This window comes from Lissotriton helveticus, chromosome 5_1, assembly GCF_964261635.1.
Source record: "Lissotriton helveticus chromosome 5_1, aLisHel1.1, whole genome shotgun sequence".
Lineage (NCBI taxonomy): Eukaryota > Metazoa > Chordata > Amphibia > Caudata > Salamandridae > Lissotriton > Lissotriton helveticus.
This window is the reverse complement of record NC_136065.1, coordinates 1692869102-1692888876: the sequence shown is the minus strand read 5'-3', so window position 1 is coordinate 1692888876 and position 19775 is coordinate 1692869102. Positions and strand designations below refer to the sequence as shown.

At 47.5% G+C, this 19775-nt stretch overlaps 1 protein-coding gene across 1 annotated transcript in view; it reads left to right on the top strand.

Annotated features, from left to right (window-relative positions):
• Window positions 1-19554, top strand: part of LOC144755742 (dehydrogenase/reductase SDR family member 1-like) — a 345316-nt gene extending 325762 nt beyond the window's left edge. The window contains exon 9 of the mRNA XM_078644947.1: window positions 19068-19554. Within this exon, the coding sequence (XP_078501073.1) occupies window positions 19068-19204 (137 nt within the window). The 3' untranslated portion in view covers window positions 19205-19554. The remainder of the gene's footprint in view (window positions 1-19067) is intronic.
• The last annotated feature ends 221 nt before the right edge of the window (window positions 19555-19775 follow it).

Here is a 19775-nt window from a genome sequence, read left to right as displayed (position 1 = left end):
TACCTACTCGGTGCTTGTGGTAATGTTTCAGTGGATATAGCCTATCCCACCTGGGCATTTTCCTCTTCTACCCTCAGCTTGAGAAGATATGCCGTGAAAGGTGCCCATATATCTTTAGGCTGTGATCTAGGGGGCAGGAGTTCTGCGTAATCATGTAAACTCTCTTGCCAAGTAGACAGAGAGCGAATCCAACACTTAAACTTTGGGGCTCGGCCTCTACCCCAGCGGCATGCTATTAAGCGCTTGGTGAGTAAAAGACTGAGGGCCAGGAACTTTTTGTGGTTAGTAACAACGGACTGCGTCAAACCCAACAGCGCCTGGAGTGGGCATGGAGTCAGTGCCACCCTAGCATGCTCGCGAGGCCAGAAAAAACTTGTTCCCAAGACCTGGCAATCTGGGGGCAGGACCACGCTAAATGTATAAAATCTACACCAGCGGTGCCACAGCGAAGGCAGCAGCCTGAGTCGCGTAAGTGAAGTCTTTTCAGCATGGCAGGTGTATAATACAGCCTTCAACAGCTAAGTGCGCCATGTATGGTGGTGTGTGATACCAGTAGACGGCGAAGTGCGCCTGGGCACAATCGTAATATCTTTCAAAGTTGGGTACTTCAAACTCGCCTAGGTGAAAAGGAAACATAAGGGTGTTGAGGCTAAGGCGTGCTTGTTTCCCACCCCAAATCAATGGCGTGATCTGGGACTTGAGAGAGCGAAAGAAAAAATTTCCTGGATTATACGGAATGTTTACAAAAAGGTATAACAGTTTTGGCAGTATATTCATCTTAATTAACGCAATGCGGCCTGCCATGGAAAGAGGGAGGTGCAGCCACTTAGTGACATTGTCCGTGATTTTATCCAGTGTAGTGCCATAGTTGGCACGCATCAGTGCCTCCTTATCCCTGTGGATGTGGATGCCCAGATATTTCAAATCATCCTGCTCCCACAATAGCGGGTAGTCGAGTTAGAATGGATGTGTGTTGTCCGTAAGCGGGAAAATTGCCGATTTGGCCCAGTTAATTTGTACTCCGGCAATCCCCCCAAATTTTGTAATTTCACGTAGGACTGGATTCAAATGATCGCATGTTTTTTCTATATAAAGCGTAACATCATCCGCGTAAAGTGAGACAAGGAATGGTCGGGTACGATAAATGAGGGAGCGGTGATTATGTTTTTGCCGGAGCGTTGCGGCTAAGGGTTCGATTAGGATGGGGGATAGAGGGCAGACTTGGCGGGTGCCCCTTTGGACATTAAACGGGGTGGACCTAGACCCATTGAGTAGCACAGTAGCCGTGGGCTGATGATATAGCAATTTCACCCAGTCCAGGAAGCTGAAGGGCAACCCTATATGTTGTAATGTGCCAAGCAGGTAGTCCCATTCTAGTGAATCGAAAGCCTTGGTGGCGTCCAGGAACACTGCCACGGCGTCGCATTTAGGGTTGAGGGCATGAAGGGTGCGGAGGTTATGGGAGGTAGCGCGGTTGGGCACAAATCCGGCTTGGTCAGGGAGAACTAAGTGCTCCATGAGTAGGTTGAGTCGTGTAGCTAACACCTTGGCAAGGATCTTGGTGTCGCAATTTAAAAGTGATAACGGGCGATAGGAGTCGCAGTGTGAGGGGGGCTTACCTGGTTTAAGCAGGGAAGTGATAAGAGCCTCACGCATAGTAGGGGGCAGGCTACCTTCTTCCAGAGCGGTATAGTACACATGTTTCAGGATGGGGGCCAGAATGGGGGCAAAGAGTTTGTAAAAATCAATAGAGAGGCCATCTGAGCCCGGAGCCTTACCAGATCGCATGCCCATAATGGCCTCGTTGATTTCATCCAATTCTAGTTCAGCGTGGAGAAACTTCTGCTGGGCGTCCCCCAGCCATGCTAGTGCAACATCCTCAAAGTATGTGGGAAGGTCGAGGGGCTCTGTTCTGTGCGAGGAGTATAGCGCCTGATAGTGGTCTCGGAAAATGTGAATTATGTCAGGGAGGTTCCTATGAATATCTCCACACCCATCATGTATTTCGGTAACGTAGTTAGCTAATCTAGGGGGCTTAACCGCGTTCGCCAGTGCTTTCCCTGGTCTGTCGCCCTCCCCGTATATCCGGGCCAAGTGTGGGCGTCCTAGGAATTTGCTCTCTTTGTCAGCTATCTGCGTGTATTCAGAAAGTTTATTTCGCATGCGTACATGGATCTCAAGGTCCGCAGGGCAGCGATCAATGGACCGCTCCAAATCTCTCAGTTCGGTCTCTAGCTTATGCAAATCGGTACGCAAAGATTTTAAAATACCACCTCCTTTAGCAATACACCAGCCCCTGACGGTTACCTTAAAGGCTTCCCAAACGGTAACAATGCTATCCACAGATGAAATGTTGCGTTCGAAAAAATCCTGAATATCCTGTTCCAATTCGGCCTTAAAGGCCGCGTCACGGAGGTGTGCCAGGTTGAGACGCCAGGACAGGTAAGGGGAACTATCCAGGGGAATGTGTAATTCCAAGAGGACTGGTGAGTGGTCGGAAAAGGTGCGGGCAAGGTGGGTTGCGTGTCGTAGCCAGGGAGCCACACCCTCAGAGACGAAGACATAGTCCAAACGTGCCCAGGTGGAGTGTAAGGTAGAATAGTGTGTGCCTTCCCGTAGTGCGGGGTGTGTGTATCGCCAGGCATCTGTCAAGTGATTATCCACAACTATGTCATAGAGCATACGTCGTGTATTAGTGTAGTGTGAAGGGAGTGGTCGAGATCTGTCAAGGGCAGGCTGAAGCGCCGTGTTAAAGTCTCCACCCAAAATTACGTGCGTGATGCCCAGTGTATGTATCTTACTCCATAATGTCAGCAAATTGGAGGGGTTATCTACATTGGGGCCATAAAAGTTAGCAAAGAGAACATCATGTGAGTACAAGCGCCCCCATACTAGACAAAACCTGCCCTCTCTATCGGTGTCAAACCCTGTAGGTGTAAAGGCTACTCCCTTTTTTATCAGAATTGTAACTCCTCTGGCATAATTAGAATAGGCCCATCTGGTTGCGAATTGCGGAGCGTGCCCGGGAGCCAGGTGTGTTTCCTGTAGGAAAACCACATTTATGCCATGCCTATCTAAATATCCCAAAATCTGTCTACGCTTCCTATGGTCATTTAGGCCTTCAACATTCCAGGAAGTTAATCTGATAATCTGACTTGCCTCAGGACTGGTCATAGTAAACATAGGTGTATGCGGTATGAAACGGTAGGCAGGTCTGTGGCGAATGGTAGATTAAGTAAGCAGTTGAGCAAATGGCGCCACACGTTATGTACAGTGTATAGATCAGTGATACTTGGGACTGAAAAATACAATCCCTCCCCCCTCCCCCTACTCCCATACTGGCAGCCCCAACTTGCCAGGAAAGAATTACCCACCCCTCCCCCCCCAGACAATGCGCTGAGTCGTTGCACCCAGCCTAAAAAGTCCCAAACTTTAACAGTCATTAGATATCAATGGGTAATGCCCTCTGATGGGGGCTACTAGGGGCTCATGCCCGTTCCACTCCACCTCCTTATTTCACCCATCTACTACCACCTGGGTCACAAGTGTCTAGGATGCCACCTGGGTCACAGGGGTCGAACTGATGGGACGGAGGTGAGCGGCCAGGAGTCAGTGAGTGCCTTCAAGTCAATTGGATTATTATACATCACCAGTCAGTTGGTCTTCATCATGTCACCAGAGGGGATCACCAGCTCTCGGTTGACTCTCTGTGGAGATAGCGTCTCAGGAAGGGTCGACAGGGGAGAGTGGGAGCGCGAGCGGCGATGGGCAACCGCCTCGCGTGAGGACGATCTCCTGTCGCGTTTCAAATATTCCTCGGCCTGCTGGGGTGTCTGGAAAATGTGCTGACGGCCCCGATGGTGAATCCGCAGTCTCGCAGGGTAGAGCATCGCGTATTGGATACTGTGGGATTGGAGCTGTTTCTTCACCGCTAGGAACTTTCGCCGAGCATCCTATACCGCCTGGGTGAAATCCGGATAAAAGGACAAGATGGTGTTTTCGAAATGCACCTCTCCTTTCTCTCTCGCCAGACGCAGTAAGGTATCCCGGTCGCGATAATTGAGGAATTTTATGATGATCGGACTAGGTGTCGCTCTCGGAGGGGGTTTGGGCGCCAGGGAGCGGTGTGCTCGCTCGATAACCAATTGTGCTGAAAAGGACTCCCGTCCGAAGAGATCGCTCAGCAAGCGCTCCATGTAATCTTCCAGTCGGCCTGTGTTGGTGGATTCCGCCAAACCAAGCATGCGGACATTGTTTCTTCGGGAGCGCGCCTCCAACTCCTCATTCTTGTCTGCTATTACTCTTAATAGTTTGTCCATTTGTGCCACTTGTTGTCGGTTAGAGGTAGCTCCATCCTCCAGAGCCGATACTCTTTGTTCAACATCTTTAAGGCGTTCTTCGTTCCCATCCAGCTTTGCCACTACATTATCCAGCCTGTGGTTCATGGAGTCAATTTTGGAGTCTATAGAGGTGAGGCTTTGTTGCACGGTTACTAGGAGGGCTTTCCAGCTTTCATCCCGTGTTTCGGGTGGTTCATCCTCACCTTGGGACTTAGAGTTTGCTCCCGATGTCTTGCGTCCGTCGAATAGCAAGTTTGACTGCCTTGGTTCCGTTTTGCCCATCGTGGCGGGCCGAGTAGTATGTGGCTGCGGTGAGGTAGGGGAGCGGAGGCCACCGCACGTCCACCCAGCTGTTTGCGCAGGTCCAGTTCAAGAAAGTAGTGGGTAGGTGCTCAACCAAGCCAATCTTCCTGAGCGATCGTGGCCCAGCTCCGTCCTAGCCTCTGTGAGGGAGGGGGAGAAATGGAAACCTGGTTTATCAGCCTGCACCTTCGCACCCGACTGGTGGGGCAGCCCCAGCGTCACTCGTAGCTCTCCAGTTGTCCCGGCCTCCCAAAGCGTCAGTGACCATGTAAGTCTGCCCTCTACATGAGGGTGGTGAGGTACGATGACGAATAACACACCGCCAGTCCAGAATGCGTGCAGCAGGAAGAGTCAGGACTAGCTCGTGTCTCCCCGTGGATTCAGTTTGTCCGGGGGTACAGGGATCTCGGCCCGGGCGCGGTTCTCGACAATGCACCGGTATGGCTGTGTGGCAGGGCACGGGACAGAGAGGCGGCAGCAGCCACGCAGCCCACTTCAAAATGGCGGCCAATAAGTATATCGGTTCCAGCCACGCGCCTCACTCCCATGCAAACCAAGAGGCACAACGGGTCTGCTCAACCATTTAACCGACGTTCTGGCTAGGAGATGGGGCCCAAGACAGCCTCGAGCAGGCACTGTGTAGTGAGACTCAGGGACCCGGGCAGTCCAGGGTTTTTAAAATGGCGGGCACAACAACCTCCTTCGCGGCGCCTCCCGCCACCTCACGCAGTATGTTCTTCACTGCCCCCCGGCCCCAGGCGATGTAACATCCAGCTTCCAGCAGTGTCTAGGATGTCAATGGGGGTTAGTTCGGGCCTCCAGTCTCCCCCAGTACGACCAATGAAGCCAGGAGCTATCGGCGGGGGTAGGGGGGGAGGGCAGTAGCGTCCCACCATCTGGTGCGCGCTGCAGCAGAACTGAGGGAATCCACGTACCCAGCGGAGAGGTGTTGAATCCGAAGCTGATTATTTTGGGTAGTGCCGGGCCCGTATCATGCGGCGGCCTGCAGGGCCACACAGCACCGTTCTGGCGTAGTTTCCCAGACCGCTCAGGAGACCAGCCAGTGCAGCAACTTCTTCCGCCGATTCCGGGCTTGCCGCGACAGCTACGGGGCCAAGATTGACAACGAGTGAGCAGCTTATCCTCCTGATTGCATCGGTGGCAGTTGTAATCTTTGGCTAAAAGGCAGGATGAGGATTATGACAATTTTATTCCCGGCAGGGCGAGAGCTCTACGATAGAGCGGCCATTCCGGTCCAGCACCACCTAGCGCCCCCCTCTGCGAGAGAGTTTCAGTGTCCATAGGTGGTGGATGTTGCGTTTGAATCTTTAGCGAGTAGTTGACACAGGTTGAGAGCTTCCAGATTTGTAGAAATAGTTCTTGGCTGTGGATTCACAATTTACTAGGTTAAATGCAGGTGTCAAATATGGCAGAAATGGGGACCTGTGAAAGCTCCATTGTTTGGTGGTGGTCTTTATACGGGTAACAAAGCTTTAGAGAAGATGGGGTTTGATGTACATTGCACTAGAAAGAATTTTCAATAAGTCAGGCGTATGTCTATAATCTTGGTGGTTTGTAGTAATGCTTTTAATATCACTGTTATGCCTCCTCTCACTTTCCCCTAGCAGTTTGTGTATAGCCTTATTATCTTGTTAGAATTGCTTTCTGGAGTATTGGTCTACTGTCATCTCCATGTCATGTTTCCATTATGAAGACCGAATCTGGTTCGAGTCTGATAGCATTGCAAACATATTTTTTCTTTTCTTGTTCACTGCCTGAGGGAAATGCCTAGGGCAAACCAGTCTGCATCCATGTGTGTCCTTATGTGGCCAGTGGCCAGACATGGAGTTTTATAGTCATCCAAATCCATGCACATTTCAGGTCCTGATAAAATAGTTTATTATTTTGATACATTGCTTCCTTATTATACGGTATTTTGCCTCTTAAAGTATTTCCAGGTGTCATGTAATCGAGCTTTATCTTGTGAATCCACTTAAGAGTTGTTTTCTCTTCCCATCTAAAACAAGATCACAACTCTAAACTCAGACCAGTGCTGTGTAACTCGAGATTGGCGGTCAAACATAGACTTAAAATTGCTAATCTATGTTCCAGTTATGCTCTGGACTTTCTCCTAGCCCTAAACTCCACAGTATACCAGCTTTTCAGAGTATCGGATGGGAGTGGAAAGCTTTAAATGTCTCTTCAATAGGTCTAGCAATAAAGGAGGTAATAGATAATGTCGGACACTGTTCGGAGAAGGGTCACCAGGCAGACAGGGCTACTGGGCCACACCCGTCGTAGTTGGAGTCTTTTCATGCTGAGGGTAGCGAGTGTGAGGAATCAAAGGCTTTTCAGAGTGGTAGTTTTAGGAGCAGAGACTCACAACTCGCAGACAAACAGACAAAATAACTCACTGTCCAGTCCAATGTTTGCCTTAATAAAAAAGGGAAATACTTTACTATCAGTGCAAAACAATATACTACATACAGTATGTCACGGAACAACACACCACGCGAGGCTGTGATATTGAAACAAGAGGTATTTATTGATCTGTGCCCGCTGCGATGGTCCACAAAATAGGAGGGGGGCTCGAGTTCCGTCTCAGGTTGTGTCTTCTCTCCCACACCTTCTAGTCCTCTCGTCAGTTGTCCGGCCCCTCTTCGGCGTTTTTCCTGGCATTGGTCTTCCCCTCGGGAAAAAGAACAAGCATTTACAATGCAATGGTCTCGTCTTTGTTAAAGTTAGAGCTATTGGCATTGCAAATGTAATTTCTTTCATTTATTGTTTTTTTTTTTAACCATAAAATATATGGTATTGACATTTACAATGGCAATAGGTAAGCATTAGAGAGTAGTAGAGAGTAAGAGCGTAATCTCTCGCAAATGTGAGACCTATTGCATTTGCACTCACACACACAGAGCCCCACACACACACAGAGCCCCACTCACTCACACACACACACAGCCCCACTCTCACACACACAGCCCCACTCACACACACACACAGCCCCACTCACACACACACTCACACACAGCCCCACTCACACACACACACACAGAGCCCCACTCACACACAGAGCCACACACAGAGCCCCCCCCACACACACACACAGAGCCACACACACACACGGAACCCCCCATACACACAGAGCCACACACACACACATGCACAGCCACACACACACACACACAGAGCCACACACACACAGCCACACACACACAGCCACACACACAGAACCCCCCCACACACACACAGAGACACACACACACAGAGCCACACACACACACACAGAGCCACACACTCACACACACACACACTCACACACACACACAGAGCCACACACACACACAGCCACACACACACACACAGAGCCACACACACACACACAGAGCCACACACACACACACAGAGCCACACACACACAGAGCCACACACACACACACAGAGCCACACACACACACACAGAGCCACACACACACACACAGAGCCACACACACACAGAGCCACACACACACACACAGAGCCACACACACACACAGAGCCACACACGCACACACAGAGCCACACACGCACACACAGAGCCACACACACACACAGAGCCACACACACTAGCTGTAAAGTAATTGAAGTGAAGTGCTGATCTTATATACCTAGTTTTGTTATTTGTTTTATAGCTCGCATTGACGTACATGCCCTTTGTATTGTCAGAACTGTCTCCAGCTAAGACCAATCAACTGTTTTACATGATTATATTCTTTCACATGCACAATCAGGGGGGCAGAGGCAAGAAAAGCCAGCACAATGAGGGGGCAGAAGGCAAGAAAAGCGAGCACAATCAGGGAACAGTGTGCTACTTGCGCAGTTAGGAGTTTGGTAGACTTGGGTAGAGGGGGCGGGGGAAAGCTGTGATCTCACTAAAATAAAATGAGGGTTCAGATAAACTTCTAGTGTTCTGCATTTTAACTTCACCCAAAGACAGAATATAAAGGAAAGGTAACATTATTCAAAATTGTCAAAGGATATACATTAACAGCAAGGAACAAAACATGGTCGCTTAAAAAAAATTAATGTTTAGAATTTAGTCGCATGGACCATCTCATCTTAAGAATTAATTATAGCTTCTACAGCAGTGACAATGTGGCCTTTCGTCAGAATCTTTGAAGACCGTTTGTCACCGATAAATAGAGTTCCTGGTTGTGCCACAGCAGCAAAACACGTACATGCGTGTTACGTGACAAAGCATGAGTGATCTTGAAGCAAGCTTTTTTAAAGCAACCCCACTGCATCAGCGTGGATGACTAAAACGGCCAGGGGCTCTGAAAGCCTCAACTATAATCCGGGTAGACCGCTTCCCGGCGCAAATGCAGTTCAAAAACAACAACAAACCGCCAGTTGTACCTGTGAATTCTCGGCTCTCCTCATGATTTTACACATCATACTTCATGCTTGGTTCCCGAGGCTGAAAGAGGGCGACAATGCAGGGGGTCCAAGCCTGTGGCCCTCGTGGCCAGCAGCTGCTTACGGATAGCAGATGCATTCTACAAAGCTGTACACACGCATTCCTGGGCGGCAGAGCGCTACAGAAGATTGCGCTGCTTTAAGGCACACACAATCTACAATGTAACGGAGACAACCATAGGATAAGCAGTGACAAAAGAGTGGGGGTATTGTGGCATTTCCACGACCTTTGATTAAACGGGCACTGGGAGCCGACGCATTTGAGAACAGGCGTGATATGGCTTCACCTTCCCTGCGCAGGCAGGCGTCTGTGGGTGGGGACCCTGGCTGATGCCTCTTGGAATATCCATGCAGAGCTGCAGGTGCTGCACCTGCGGCACCTCCTAGCGCGGGGCCGTTCGTCTGTGGACGAGGCTACCAACTTTACAGCCGAGTCTGGGCTACCCAAATCTAGGCTTATCCACGCTGCTTGCCAACCCCCACACAGACACTGCAAAGGAGATTTATAGGGCACACCGGGCTCTAACATCAGGCAATGCGAACAATGCCTGCTCAGCCACTCCAAGCTGCCCACGCGTGTTGTGTACAAACACAGCAGCAGCACGGTCTCTCCTTACCTGTCCCACGCAGCACGGCACAGACATGCTGCCGGAGTAGAGCGCAGCCCAGCTCCACTGAAGCGGCTACGGAGCCTCCCCAGAGTGCATCCACGGGCAGGCGGTCCCGGCTGCTACCACAGCAGGCAGTCTGTCCCTCTGCACCTCCAACGGTTAGCAGTAGGGAGCTTCTCGCTGGTCTCACAATAGACCACGCTACCGTCGGCTCTTCAATCCCAGGAAGTATGGGGTCTCTTGAAGGTCCTACGTACGGCAGGGCAGCTGGCCGCTTGGTTAGTGCAGGGGAGCTCCCCGGCGCTGCGCAGCATGCCCAGACAGCGCTGCCTCTCCGCTCTTTCCCTGCCGGCCCCTCCGCCTGCCGAGGCTTCTCGTCCCGCCCCTCCGCCCGCCCAGGATCCCCTCCGCGCCGCCCTCCAGCCCCAGAAGACAAACAAACAGTCAGTTCTGAGGATTTAATACTTTCAGGGTGTTTCCCAGAGGATCTCCTTCCTGCTCGGTGTGTCGGGCTGATACATGGGGTGCTCGCCCCCCCGTACACTGCCTGTTCCCACCACCTGTGAGACCCTGGGGAGCCCGAAGGAGGTTTCGGGAGATCTAGTTACCGTGCACCTGTAGCAGCAGGAGTTACGTTAGGCGCAGAAGCATCTTAAAACGATACACAGCCGCTTTACGGGAGTCATCAAAACAAACAGACTTTCTTTCAAAATATGGCCAGTTTTTCGTAGCACCAAAATAAAAATAATTAAAGGAGCGGGGTGGCGCCCGTATGCATATCGCCTGTTGTCTGCTCACGCTGCCTGCACGCGCCAGTCGGCCCTCTGTTTGGTTAATAAGAAACACCAATGGTAGTGTTTATTTGGTAGTTGTTAACCATTCAGAGAGCTGACTTGGGCGTGCAAGCAGCGTGATGGGGGGCGTGTTTCGGAATGAGGATGTCAGAGAGAGAAAGAACCTAAAAAACACACTCCTGAATCCCAAAAAGATTGGGCTTAAATGGACAGACGCCCCTCTCCTCCAATGGCTGGCCTCCATTTAGGAAGCCAGCCACTGGAGAAGAGCGGCGGGTTTAAGCCCCCATACTCTAAAACATAAATTCTCGCCAGCGAGAATGCGCAAGCGTAGCTTACGCAGGCCGAGACCTAAAAAGGGAGAGGCAATCAGTTCCCTTGCTGCATATCCCTCTGCTGAATATGTTGACAACGCTCCCACCCTGGTAGACTGGGTGATAGCCGGGCAGTGGCTTACAGTGTTACTTCACGCGATGTGAGAATAGTCACGGCTGGGAGGTAGGCAGGTAATGGGTAACTATGAGGTAAACTGGGTGTGAGGGCAGTGTTGTCGACCGTTAGAATTCACGTGACCCCTGTGCCGCTAGATACACCAAGTCCTGGGCTTATCTGCCAGGCCTGGCTAGACCCCGGATCCTGCCCTTACCGCAAACAAAACAAAGCAAAATCCCTTTCCCTCCCTTTGATGTCGTGGGGACCCTCTTTACAAACCCACCCTCCCAACAAACGCCCGGTCGTTCAGGTCACTTACCTGTAACTGTGGTCCCTTGACAGCCATGGCTGCATCGTCCGAAATGCCTTCCTCTGGGGAAACCTCTGCCAATGATCGGCTGTTCACATCCTCTTCCATCTCTACGTCCTCATTGCTCGTCCAGTAATTGTTCTCTGGCTCCCGTTATGGGGCTGCTCGTCCTGCTCTCTTTCACACATCGCTCAGCAGCGTCTTTTACTTCGCTCGCCTACTTGAGGTCACTTCTGGGTCAGGCTGAGGGTCAGGTCTCCTCCCCTCTGTGGATGCAAGACATACCACCGTTGTACCCCCGGGGCACCAGCATTCATCCTCCGAGGGTGCCCTGTCACAGAGTAATAATGACTCTGATGGATACTTCTAACCGCAGATTCCTCACCTTTAGAATATTCCCAAGCGCTAGACTTGATCTCTGAAGTTTTTTCAGCATAGCTCCTGCGTACTGGTAGGTGGCATCATGTGGTTTAATGTCGACCCGCTCCGTCCAGGAAAAAATGTTTGCAGCCGCATGAAGTGCCACCCAATCGTGCTGATGTCAGGGCCTTTCTTTCCACAACTTCATACGCAGATCTGGAGTTGGCTCCTAACATTTTCTCATCAAGCTTTTTCAGCCAATTTCTTTTTGTACAGTGTGCAAGGAATCACAAACTACAGGGGTGAAGCCTTGTAGGAACGGTCTCCTACAGATGTCTGTGACAGATCCCCACAAGGTATGTCTCTAATGTTTAGGTTCAAGCCACAATTCAAAGTGTAAAGAGTGTGCCCTTATGCACCAAAGGTGATTTGGGATCTTAAAGCCAAGCTGTACATCGCTGCATACTGGAGGTCACGTAATTCTCTTTCCCACTCGAAATCAAGAGCACAGACTCATTCCTACTCGCAGGGTCGCTGCCGCTACAGGTGTTTGCCGTGGTCCATGTCGTTGGGTAAGTCAAAATAAAAAAATTGAAAGAAGTCGAAGGGGACTTTGTCCAGCCTCGCCACTTTACTGAGAAGTCGCGAGGACGTCATCGTGCATCCTGCGGCATTCCCAGCCCTCTTCGGAGGAGCTGAATCCACAGCTGATCCCGATACACCCTGAATTTCTGGGGCCATCGTCTACGCAGTAACTTCAAGAAAGCCATGCTCTGGATTTTTGTTACTCTATATGTAAGATCATATGGTAACCAGGTAGGAAGCGAAACAAATGAGGGTGCACAACAATCTATTTAGGGGAAGTAAAAGCAATAAGTGTGATGTATAAGTGGTGCTCCAAGGAGAAGAGGGTCGGTTACCATAAACAACCCTAATATACCCCCCAAAAAATTAAGGGCAAGCAATATCAACAAACAAATACGAGCACTCCTACAATCTCAAAATAGTAGTCCACTTTAATCCAAATTTCCAGTTGGGGCCCAAAAGGTGTAATCTAAATCTTCAGACTAGGCTTGCAGTGAATATCACTGCCAGTTCGTATCCTAAAGAAGAAACAATACAATATATTTTTCCAAACGGAGGGCAAGTAATATAATCAGCATAGAGCTTGTCAGCCAACACGTGTTTCGTCGATAGGGCAGTAATACATCAACTTCTTCAGGGCTGCGGACATTAAGTACAATATCAAAAACTTCAAGGTGCATGAAGTCAACACTCTCCATCACTAACCATTAGTGTCCAATGAAGAAAAACGGGGGTGAGAGGGTTCACCTATCAGTGTATATACTTTACACACAAAAAGTATTGCATACAATAAGAATCGGACATAAAAGATTAAGATCTAGGAACTTCCTCATTCTGAAAAACAGAATGTGTGGACTAGTAATTCTCTCCCTATCTACTTATTACCTTATTTAGGCAAATTACTAGGAAGACGTCTTCAGCCAACGACAGAATTTTTCTGGGAAAAAACAGATTGTTCGGAACTCTCCAGACAGGATTTCGACCAGATAACAGAAACGAGGCTGTGGTACTTTCAGTACTAGACAGACTTCACAGATTGGTGGACAGCGTTGGTCATGGTGCAATGTTTCTTTTAGGTCCATCTGCTGTATTCAACTCCATCAACCACATCATACTAATAAAACCGTTGAAGAGATGGGGTTTTCTGGTCAAGTACTAAAACGGTTTAATTACTGTTTGACAGATCTGGTATCATCTGTAGTGCCCCCCCTCACCTTTTTACAGCAAAAAGAAGACCTCTAAACTGTGGAATCCCACATGGATCTACAGTCTCTTCTTGGCTATTTAATCTGTAGATTCATCCTCTGGTGAAACTACTCCATCAGTATGGAATGCAAGCTTTTATGTACGCTGGTGGTTATTTAGATTGTCTTCACCTTCTATTGGATCCAAATTCTCACCTCTCTGGGAAAAGAAAAGTTTAGCTATTTATTAAAACTCATCCCCTCTCAAATAGGGATAATTCTTGCACCATCTGGAATGGAGGAGTGGAATATCATCTGTTGTTCTACACTTATGGTTAATTGTCATAATAAACTTGCGTATCATTCTTAGTCATTTTCTTTCTCTTGATTTTCAAGCCACACATGTGGCAGACTTCTGTTTTTAGTTTTAGCCTAAGATCCTGAAAAGAATCCTTCTTTTTTTTTATTCCCTTGTTCATTTGTATGGTGTCCGTGCATTATTTCTATTCAAGACTGGACTATGCAAACCCGGTTTGCCCAGCCTCCTAGGCCTAATTTCACCAACAGACACAGTTGGTGCAAAACACAGCGGCGTGTTTGATATTAGATTGCCCCTGAAGTGAACATATTATGTCTGTCTCAAGGTTCCTCCATCAGCAACAAGGGAGTAAATCTGTGACCATAGTTCATAAAGCTGTCTAAGAGAAAACACTTGCCTTTCTAGCCTTCAAGGGCCAAATGTGAAATCCTTTTTAGCAGTTGCAAACGGAAAATCGGTCCGTTTGCGAATACTAAAAAGGGTTTTGGTTTGTACAAATTTTGCGACTTAGTAACCTATTACCGACTCGCAAAATAGGGTTTGAGAGTCACTATTAGGAAGGTGCGTGCCAAGGGCATCCCTTCCTAATAGCGCTCAGCACTGGTATGTACAATTGTTTCCCGACTGCAAAAGCGGTCGCAAAACAATCACAGTTGTCACCTACTTCTATTAGGTGGTAAGCCATTCGCAAACGGGAAGGGCAGCGAAAATATTTTTAAAAGTCCCATGGACCACTGCCTACTCTTAAAAAACAAAAGACAAGTTTGATTTTTATTTTTTAAATGTATCCCATTTTCCTTTAAGGAAAACGAGCTACATTAGAAAAATACTATTTAAAAAGCAGTCACAGACATAGTGGTCTGCTGCCCCAGCAGGCCACCATCCCAGTGAGTGCTAGCCATTCCCAGTGGGTCGCAAATTGTGACCTGCCTCATGAATATTGATGAGGCAGGTCATTTGCGACCCCATTGGGAATCGCTAAATGTGTCTGAGACACATTAGTACATTCCGTTTTGCGAGTCACAAGTCGAAAAAAAAATCACAATTTGTGATCCGCAAAACGGAATGTTCTTACTTCTGACCATACATTCTCTAGAAGCTTGCGCTCTGCTGACCAGTTTTTTTGTCAGTATTCAAGTCTAGATCGTTCTGTTGCAAACATTTTCCAATGCTGCACCTAAGCGCTGGAATTCTGTGCATTTGTTTTTACGCTTTGAAACATGCATACTTGTTTCCGAAAGCAGATGACCTTTTGATTTTCTGGCTCCTTGATGTTTATTGGTAGTTCTGTGATGGCTCTGTTCCTATCGCTGGGAGGCCTTCTGGTAGCCATGTGCTTTATAAATGCAAATTCATTCATTCAATAATTAATTCATAATATAATTGCATAAAAGGCTTTCAGCCAGCTCTCTTCATCCATTGGTCTGTTGTTGTGTCATTCACACTTTGCTTACGCCCTCTACAGCATTCAGCAAGGGGCCGTGGGTCAGCCTTCTTCAGCCACTGGCTAACTTCACTTTGAGTGACTGCATTTTGCTCTTTCACAAGGAGCGCATTCACAGGAAATGTAGTTATCTTCACTGCCAGTGTTTTTGGTTGTACTATTATTACATTAGCGTTGCCTTTGGGTTTAGAGCCTGATGTGATAGCAGGATGCCTTTTACCAGCTATTTACATCACAGGGCACATTCCAGCCTTATCAGTTCCTGCCTCCTTCCAATGATGTTGTAAATTCCTTTTGGTGCTGCCTTTTTTTATCTGCTTGTAGCTATATCAGAGTAGAGCAGAGGCCCTACTACATATAGGTCGCACTCTACCTGTTTGCGCCACCGTGCACTTTCTAACAGGTGTGCCACATGCAAACACGGAGAATACACCCTATTAGGTTTAATGGGCTGCCCCCAGGCCAGCCGTGAACTCGTGCTGTCCTGGGGGCAGCGCTATCAATTGAACTATGGAGTGACTGCTTCAAAGTTGCTCTGTGTTTCATTGTGCAGGTGGCATCCACCAGCACTTTAAAGAAGGGAGAGAGATCCCCTTGCAGGCGGGTCCAGTGAGTGACAGAGATCCACTTGCAGGCGGGTGCAGAGGGATCCATAGGACTCCCTTGACCCCCATCTAGAGGGCTGCCATCAGGGGCACACTGACACTGCCACCTTTTTGTGGCACACTGTTAGTGCACCTTCTAACTGCTTCTTTACCGCTGCACCTGTGTCCACAACAGCACAGGCACAAAAGTAAAGCGATTCCATCATTTGCATGGGGTGTGGTACCATGTAAATGAGGGAACACCCTCTTGAGATTGCGCTTAAGCAACGTGTTCCAGCACTATCTGTATTACAGAAGGGTCCACAAAAGCGTCTGCTGCCCCTTGTGTAATACCAAAGTGCCCTGAGGGGCGCACGAAACAGGCGCAAATGCCTGTTGCACCCCCGGGACACTTCTGTAATGCGGGCGCAGATTGTATCCATTTGAATCTATTCTTTATAAAGTAATTCTTTTTTTAGAATGCATGCAATAAAATGCATTTATACCTGCACTCCTGTATGAATATTAATTGAGGACTACAGATAGACTTGTAAATCAGTGTAATATATATGTCCTGCGTGTAGGTCTTTCTAGTTTGCTTACTGTACTTTTATATGTCATGTTCAGGTAGATATTTAACCATTTTTATTACTAATTGAATCTGTTTTGTGCTGTCCATATATCTATCTGTCTGTCTATCTTTCCAACCCTATGTATCTATTTATCTATCTTATCTGTCTCTTTCTATCTATATCACTTTGTGCCTATCTACCTGTCTGTCCACCTATGAATCAACTGTTCTATCTATCTATCCATCTATCTATCCAAGTCTTTATATTTATCTGTCTATCTATCTGTCTATCCACCCCCTCTGTCTGCCTTTATGAGCCTCTCTATCTGTTTTGTAAACCTCTCTATGTATCTATCTTTTCAACCTACTCTATTTATTTGTAATAAAGATTTACTAAAACATTTTAAAAACCATTAGCAAAGGCCAACACTAGATCCATTGGCTTTTTTAGGTTGGGGTTTAGTTTGACCTTTTGATTTTACTAAAATGATGTGGATAACTTTGGGGCATATTATCAAGGACCGGTGTTAAAATTATCTCAGTTTTATCGGCAGGAAACTGCCGATAAAACAGCGATAATGGGCTTGATAATACGCCCTTGTTAATTCCCATAGAAGCCCATGTTCTGATGTTAACATGGGCTTCTATGGGAATTAACAAGGGCGTATTATCAAGCCCATTATCGCCGTTTTATCTGCAGTTTCCTGCCGATAAAACGGCGATAATTTGAACACCAGTCCTTGATAATATGCCCCTTTGTTACTTATAAGCGGTTTCAGCCAAATGTCATCCATAAGTCTGTTGTAGTGTCATTTAAATTTTTCTTCCACTTCAGCCATTATCTGACTTCACTGTGACTTACAACATGCCTCCCATTCTCAAGGAGCACATACACACACAAAGTAGTTCTCTTTAGTGCCAAGGACTACTATGGTAATGTGTGCCTTTTTGGACCCCAAAAATATTGTTGCCTTTACTTAAATGTTTTAGATTGATGAGGACTCAGCAGCTTCCCCAACAATAACGTTATGTAAATACCTTAGCAGAGCAAACAAGAATTGCCAAAGTCAAAAGGCTGGCAGTCAACACGGACTTCTTGGCTTTGCCAATGCTTTTTTATTGTGTAATGCTCTAAATAGCAAATTAGGATGTGTTTCATCTACAGCGCCAAGAGGCTTATGAGTATGTGTGCTAAGAAATACTTGTAAACTTCTCCTAATGTTCAGTGATATTTCATGAGGGAACGAACAGAGGAAGTTATGGTGTTGTGAAAGTTGTGGGAAAGCTAGAGAGGAGAAGTGAGCTAGGTGAAAGTAAAAAAGGTTTCAGAGAAGCTAGCGCCAGCTGCTATTTGTTTTCTTTTGCTCTTGAAGATTGAGTAAAGACCTAGGACATGATTTAGATCTCGGCGGACGGGTAGTTCCGGATATCCCGTCTGCCTAAATATAAATCCCATAGGACATGTGGAGTTTATATTTCGGCAGACATAATATCCATCACCATAGTGACGGAGTAAACTGTCCGCTGAGATCTAAATCAAGTCCTTAATCGGGTTATTTAGGGGAGGTGAGGGGCAGTAGTAGGGTTGATCAGTGTCTGTGAATTAGAGAGTAGGGTATTGAGTGTCTGGGCTGTTGACTATCACACCTTTGGGAGAAGAAGTAATTGTTAGGGAGTTGAGGAAGGTGCTGCTCCATTAGAGTCTTGTTTGTTTCTTTTACGCCGGCTTCCGATGGTTGATTTGTTTTGGTTATACTGCTGCTGCTCAGCCTGGGTGACTGTGTGTGAGAATATTGGTGAATGGAATGTTCGTGAGTGTGACTGTTAGTTGGTGATTGGCTGAGCAGCAGTGAGTCTGCTCCTGGTGGGGTTCTCTCTTGTAACAGCTACTTAATAAATCAACTTGAAGATACTACCTGGAATTGACTCAACTTTATTACAACAGGTTTTTTTCGGGGTGAGGTGTGGGATTAAGAGACCAAAAGACTCCAGTGGTTGTTAGTGGTGTGCTTGCCATTGTGCTGTTAGTCTGAGTTTGCGAGTGGCTAGAATGGACTTGCTGAGAAACAGCAAAAAAAGGCAGTAGGTAGGTGTGCATTTAATATGGCATTGGTGAGAGTAGGGCTACATGAGAATGGGGGAGAGGTAGGTTATCTGTGTAGGAAGGGTGTACAGAGGGAGCAGGTGTATAATGGAGTGAGGTGAGGACGAGAGGGAATGTGTTTTTGGAGTGGGGTTAGTTTGAGATGTCATCTGGTTGGAAAACAGGCTATGAGTACAGTAGGCATCAGGAGTGAGAGGAGTGCTTGTGTGATGCAAGGGAGGGAGTGAAAAGGTAGAGGAAGTTGTAAAAAAACGTGGTAGAACAGGAGGTGAAACTGGCTGTTTGTCAGGAAGGAGCGAGGTACAAAGGTAGTGAGGATAAGTGGGAGAAAATGTGCCTGTGGAGTATGTCTATGTGGAAAGGCTGTTAATGTGGGGATAGGTTCCCATTGAAAAGTATGAGGGAGCAGTTAAGGTGCTGAGTTGGTATAGTTGAGGGGGTTACGTGAAGGGGGCAGTTTAAGAAGGTAATTTAGTTTGTATATTAACTCAGTCCAACTTGTGACAACCTGTTCGGTTCTTAGATTAGTCGGTGCCTTATCTACTTATAGCTACTGCTTTTTAGCACATGCGTTGCCTTGAGTGAGTGTCTCCACTGTGTTGCCTTTGACAGGAGATGTTGGTGGCCTATGTTCACCTTTCCCTGTTAACCTTTTGTCTCCTCTGCAGGCCGGCCGATCACGAACTACACCTCCCTGCGCTTTGTTGTCTCCATGGTCCCCTCCCTCGCCTGGCTAGCTCGCTTCATCCCGGGGTTCATCTGCATCCCCAAGTGGGTCCTCACCCTCTCTGCCAGCAAGTTCTAGCCAGTGAGCCTGACCTGCTCTCAAGAAGCTGCAGCTAGGGGTGCTGAGGTTGCTGCAGGACCGCCTGATATCATTGAAGGTGCTCAGATGAATAATAAGCAACGAAGAAGCTTTTTATTGTATTCTCTTACAGCTTTTACTTTGGGTTAAATAATGGAATGCCAAAGGTCAGGTAGTTCTGACTGCTGCTAATTGTGTTAACATGGAAATCAGTTTACTTTTCCAACTTCTAACCGCAACTTGTGATGCACTTTCCAGTGTACCAGAGAGTGTAGAAAAATAAGACCACAGTATGTTGTGGGTTTTTTAACAAATGTGAATAAAAATATTTTATTGCGTTTCAGAATAAATTTGGTGAAATAATTGAGCAACAGGAAAGTACAGATGAGGCAGATTGTCTCTTGAAATGCGAACAAAGCCTTAGAAAGCGCTAGAGCAAACAAGAGACCTTAATTTTACTTTGTGATTCCCACAATGTGGAACCAGCTCTGATGTATGGCCCTGTTTGCATTGAAATTTGAAACTATTTCATACTTGCTGTATTTTGTATCCTAGGTTCTCTTTCAGGGGA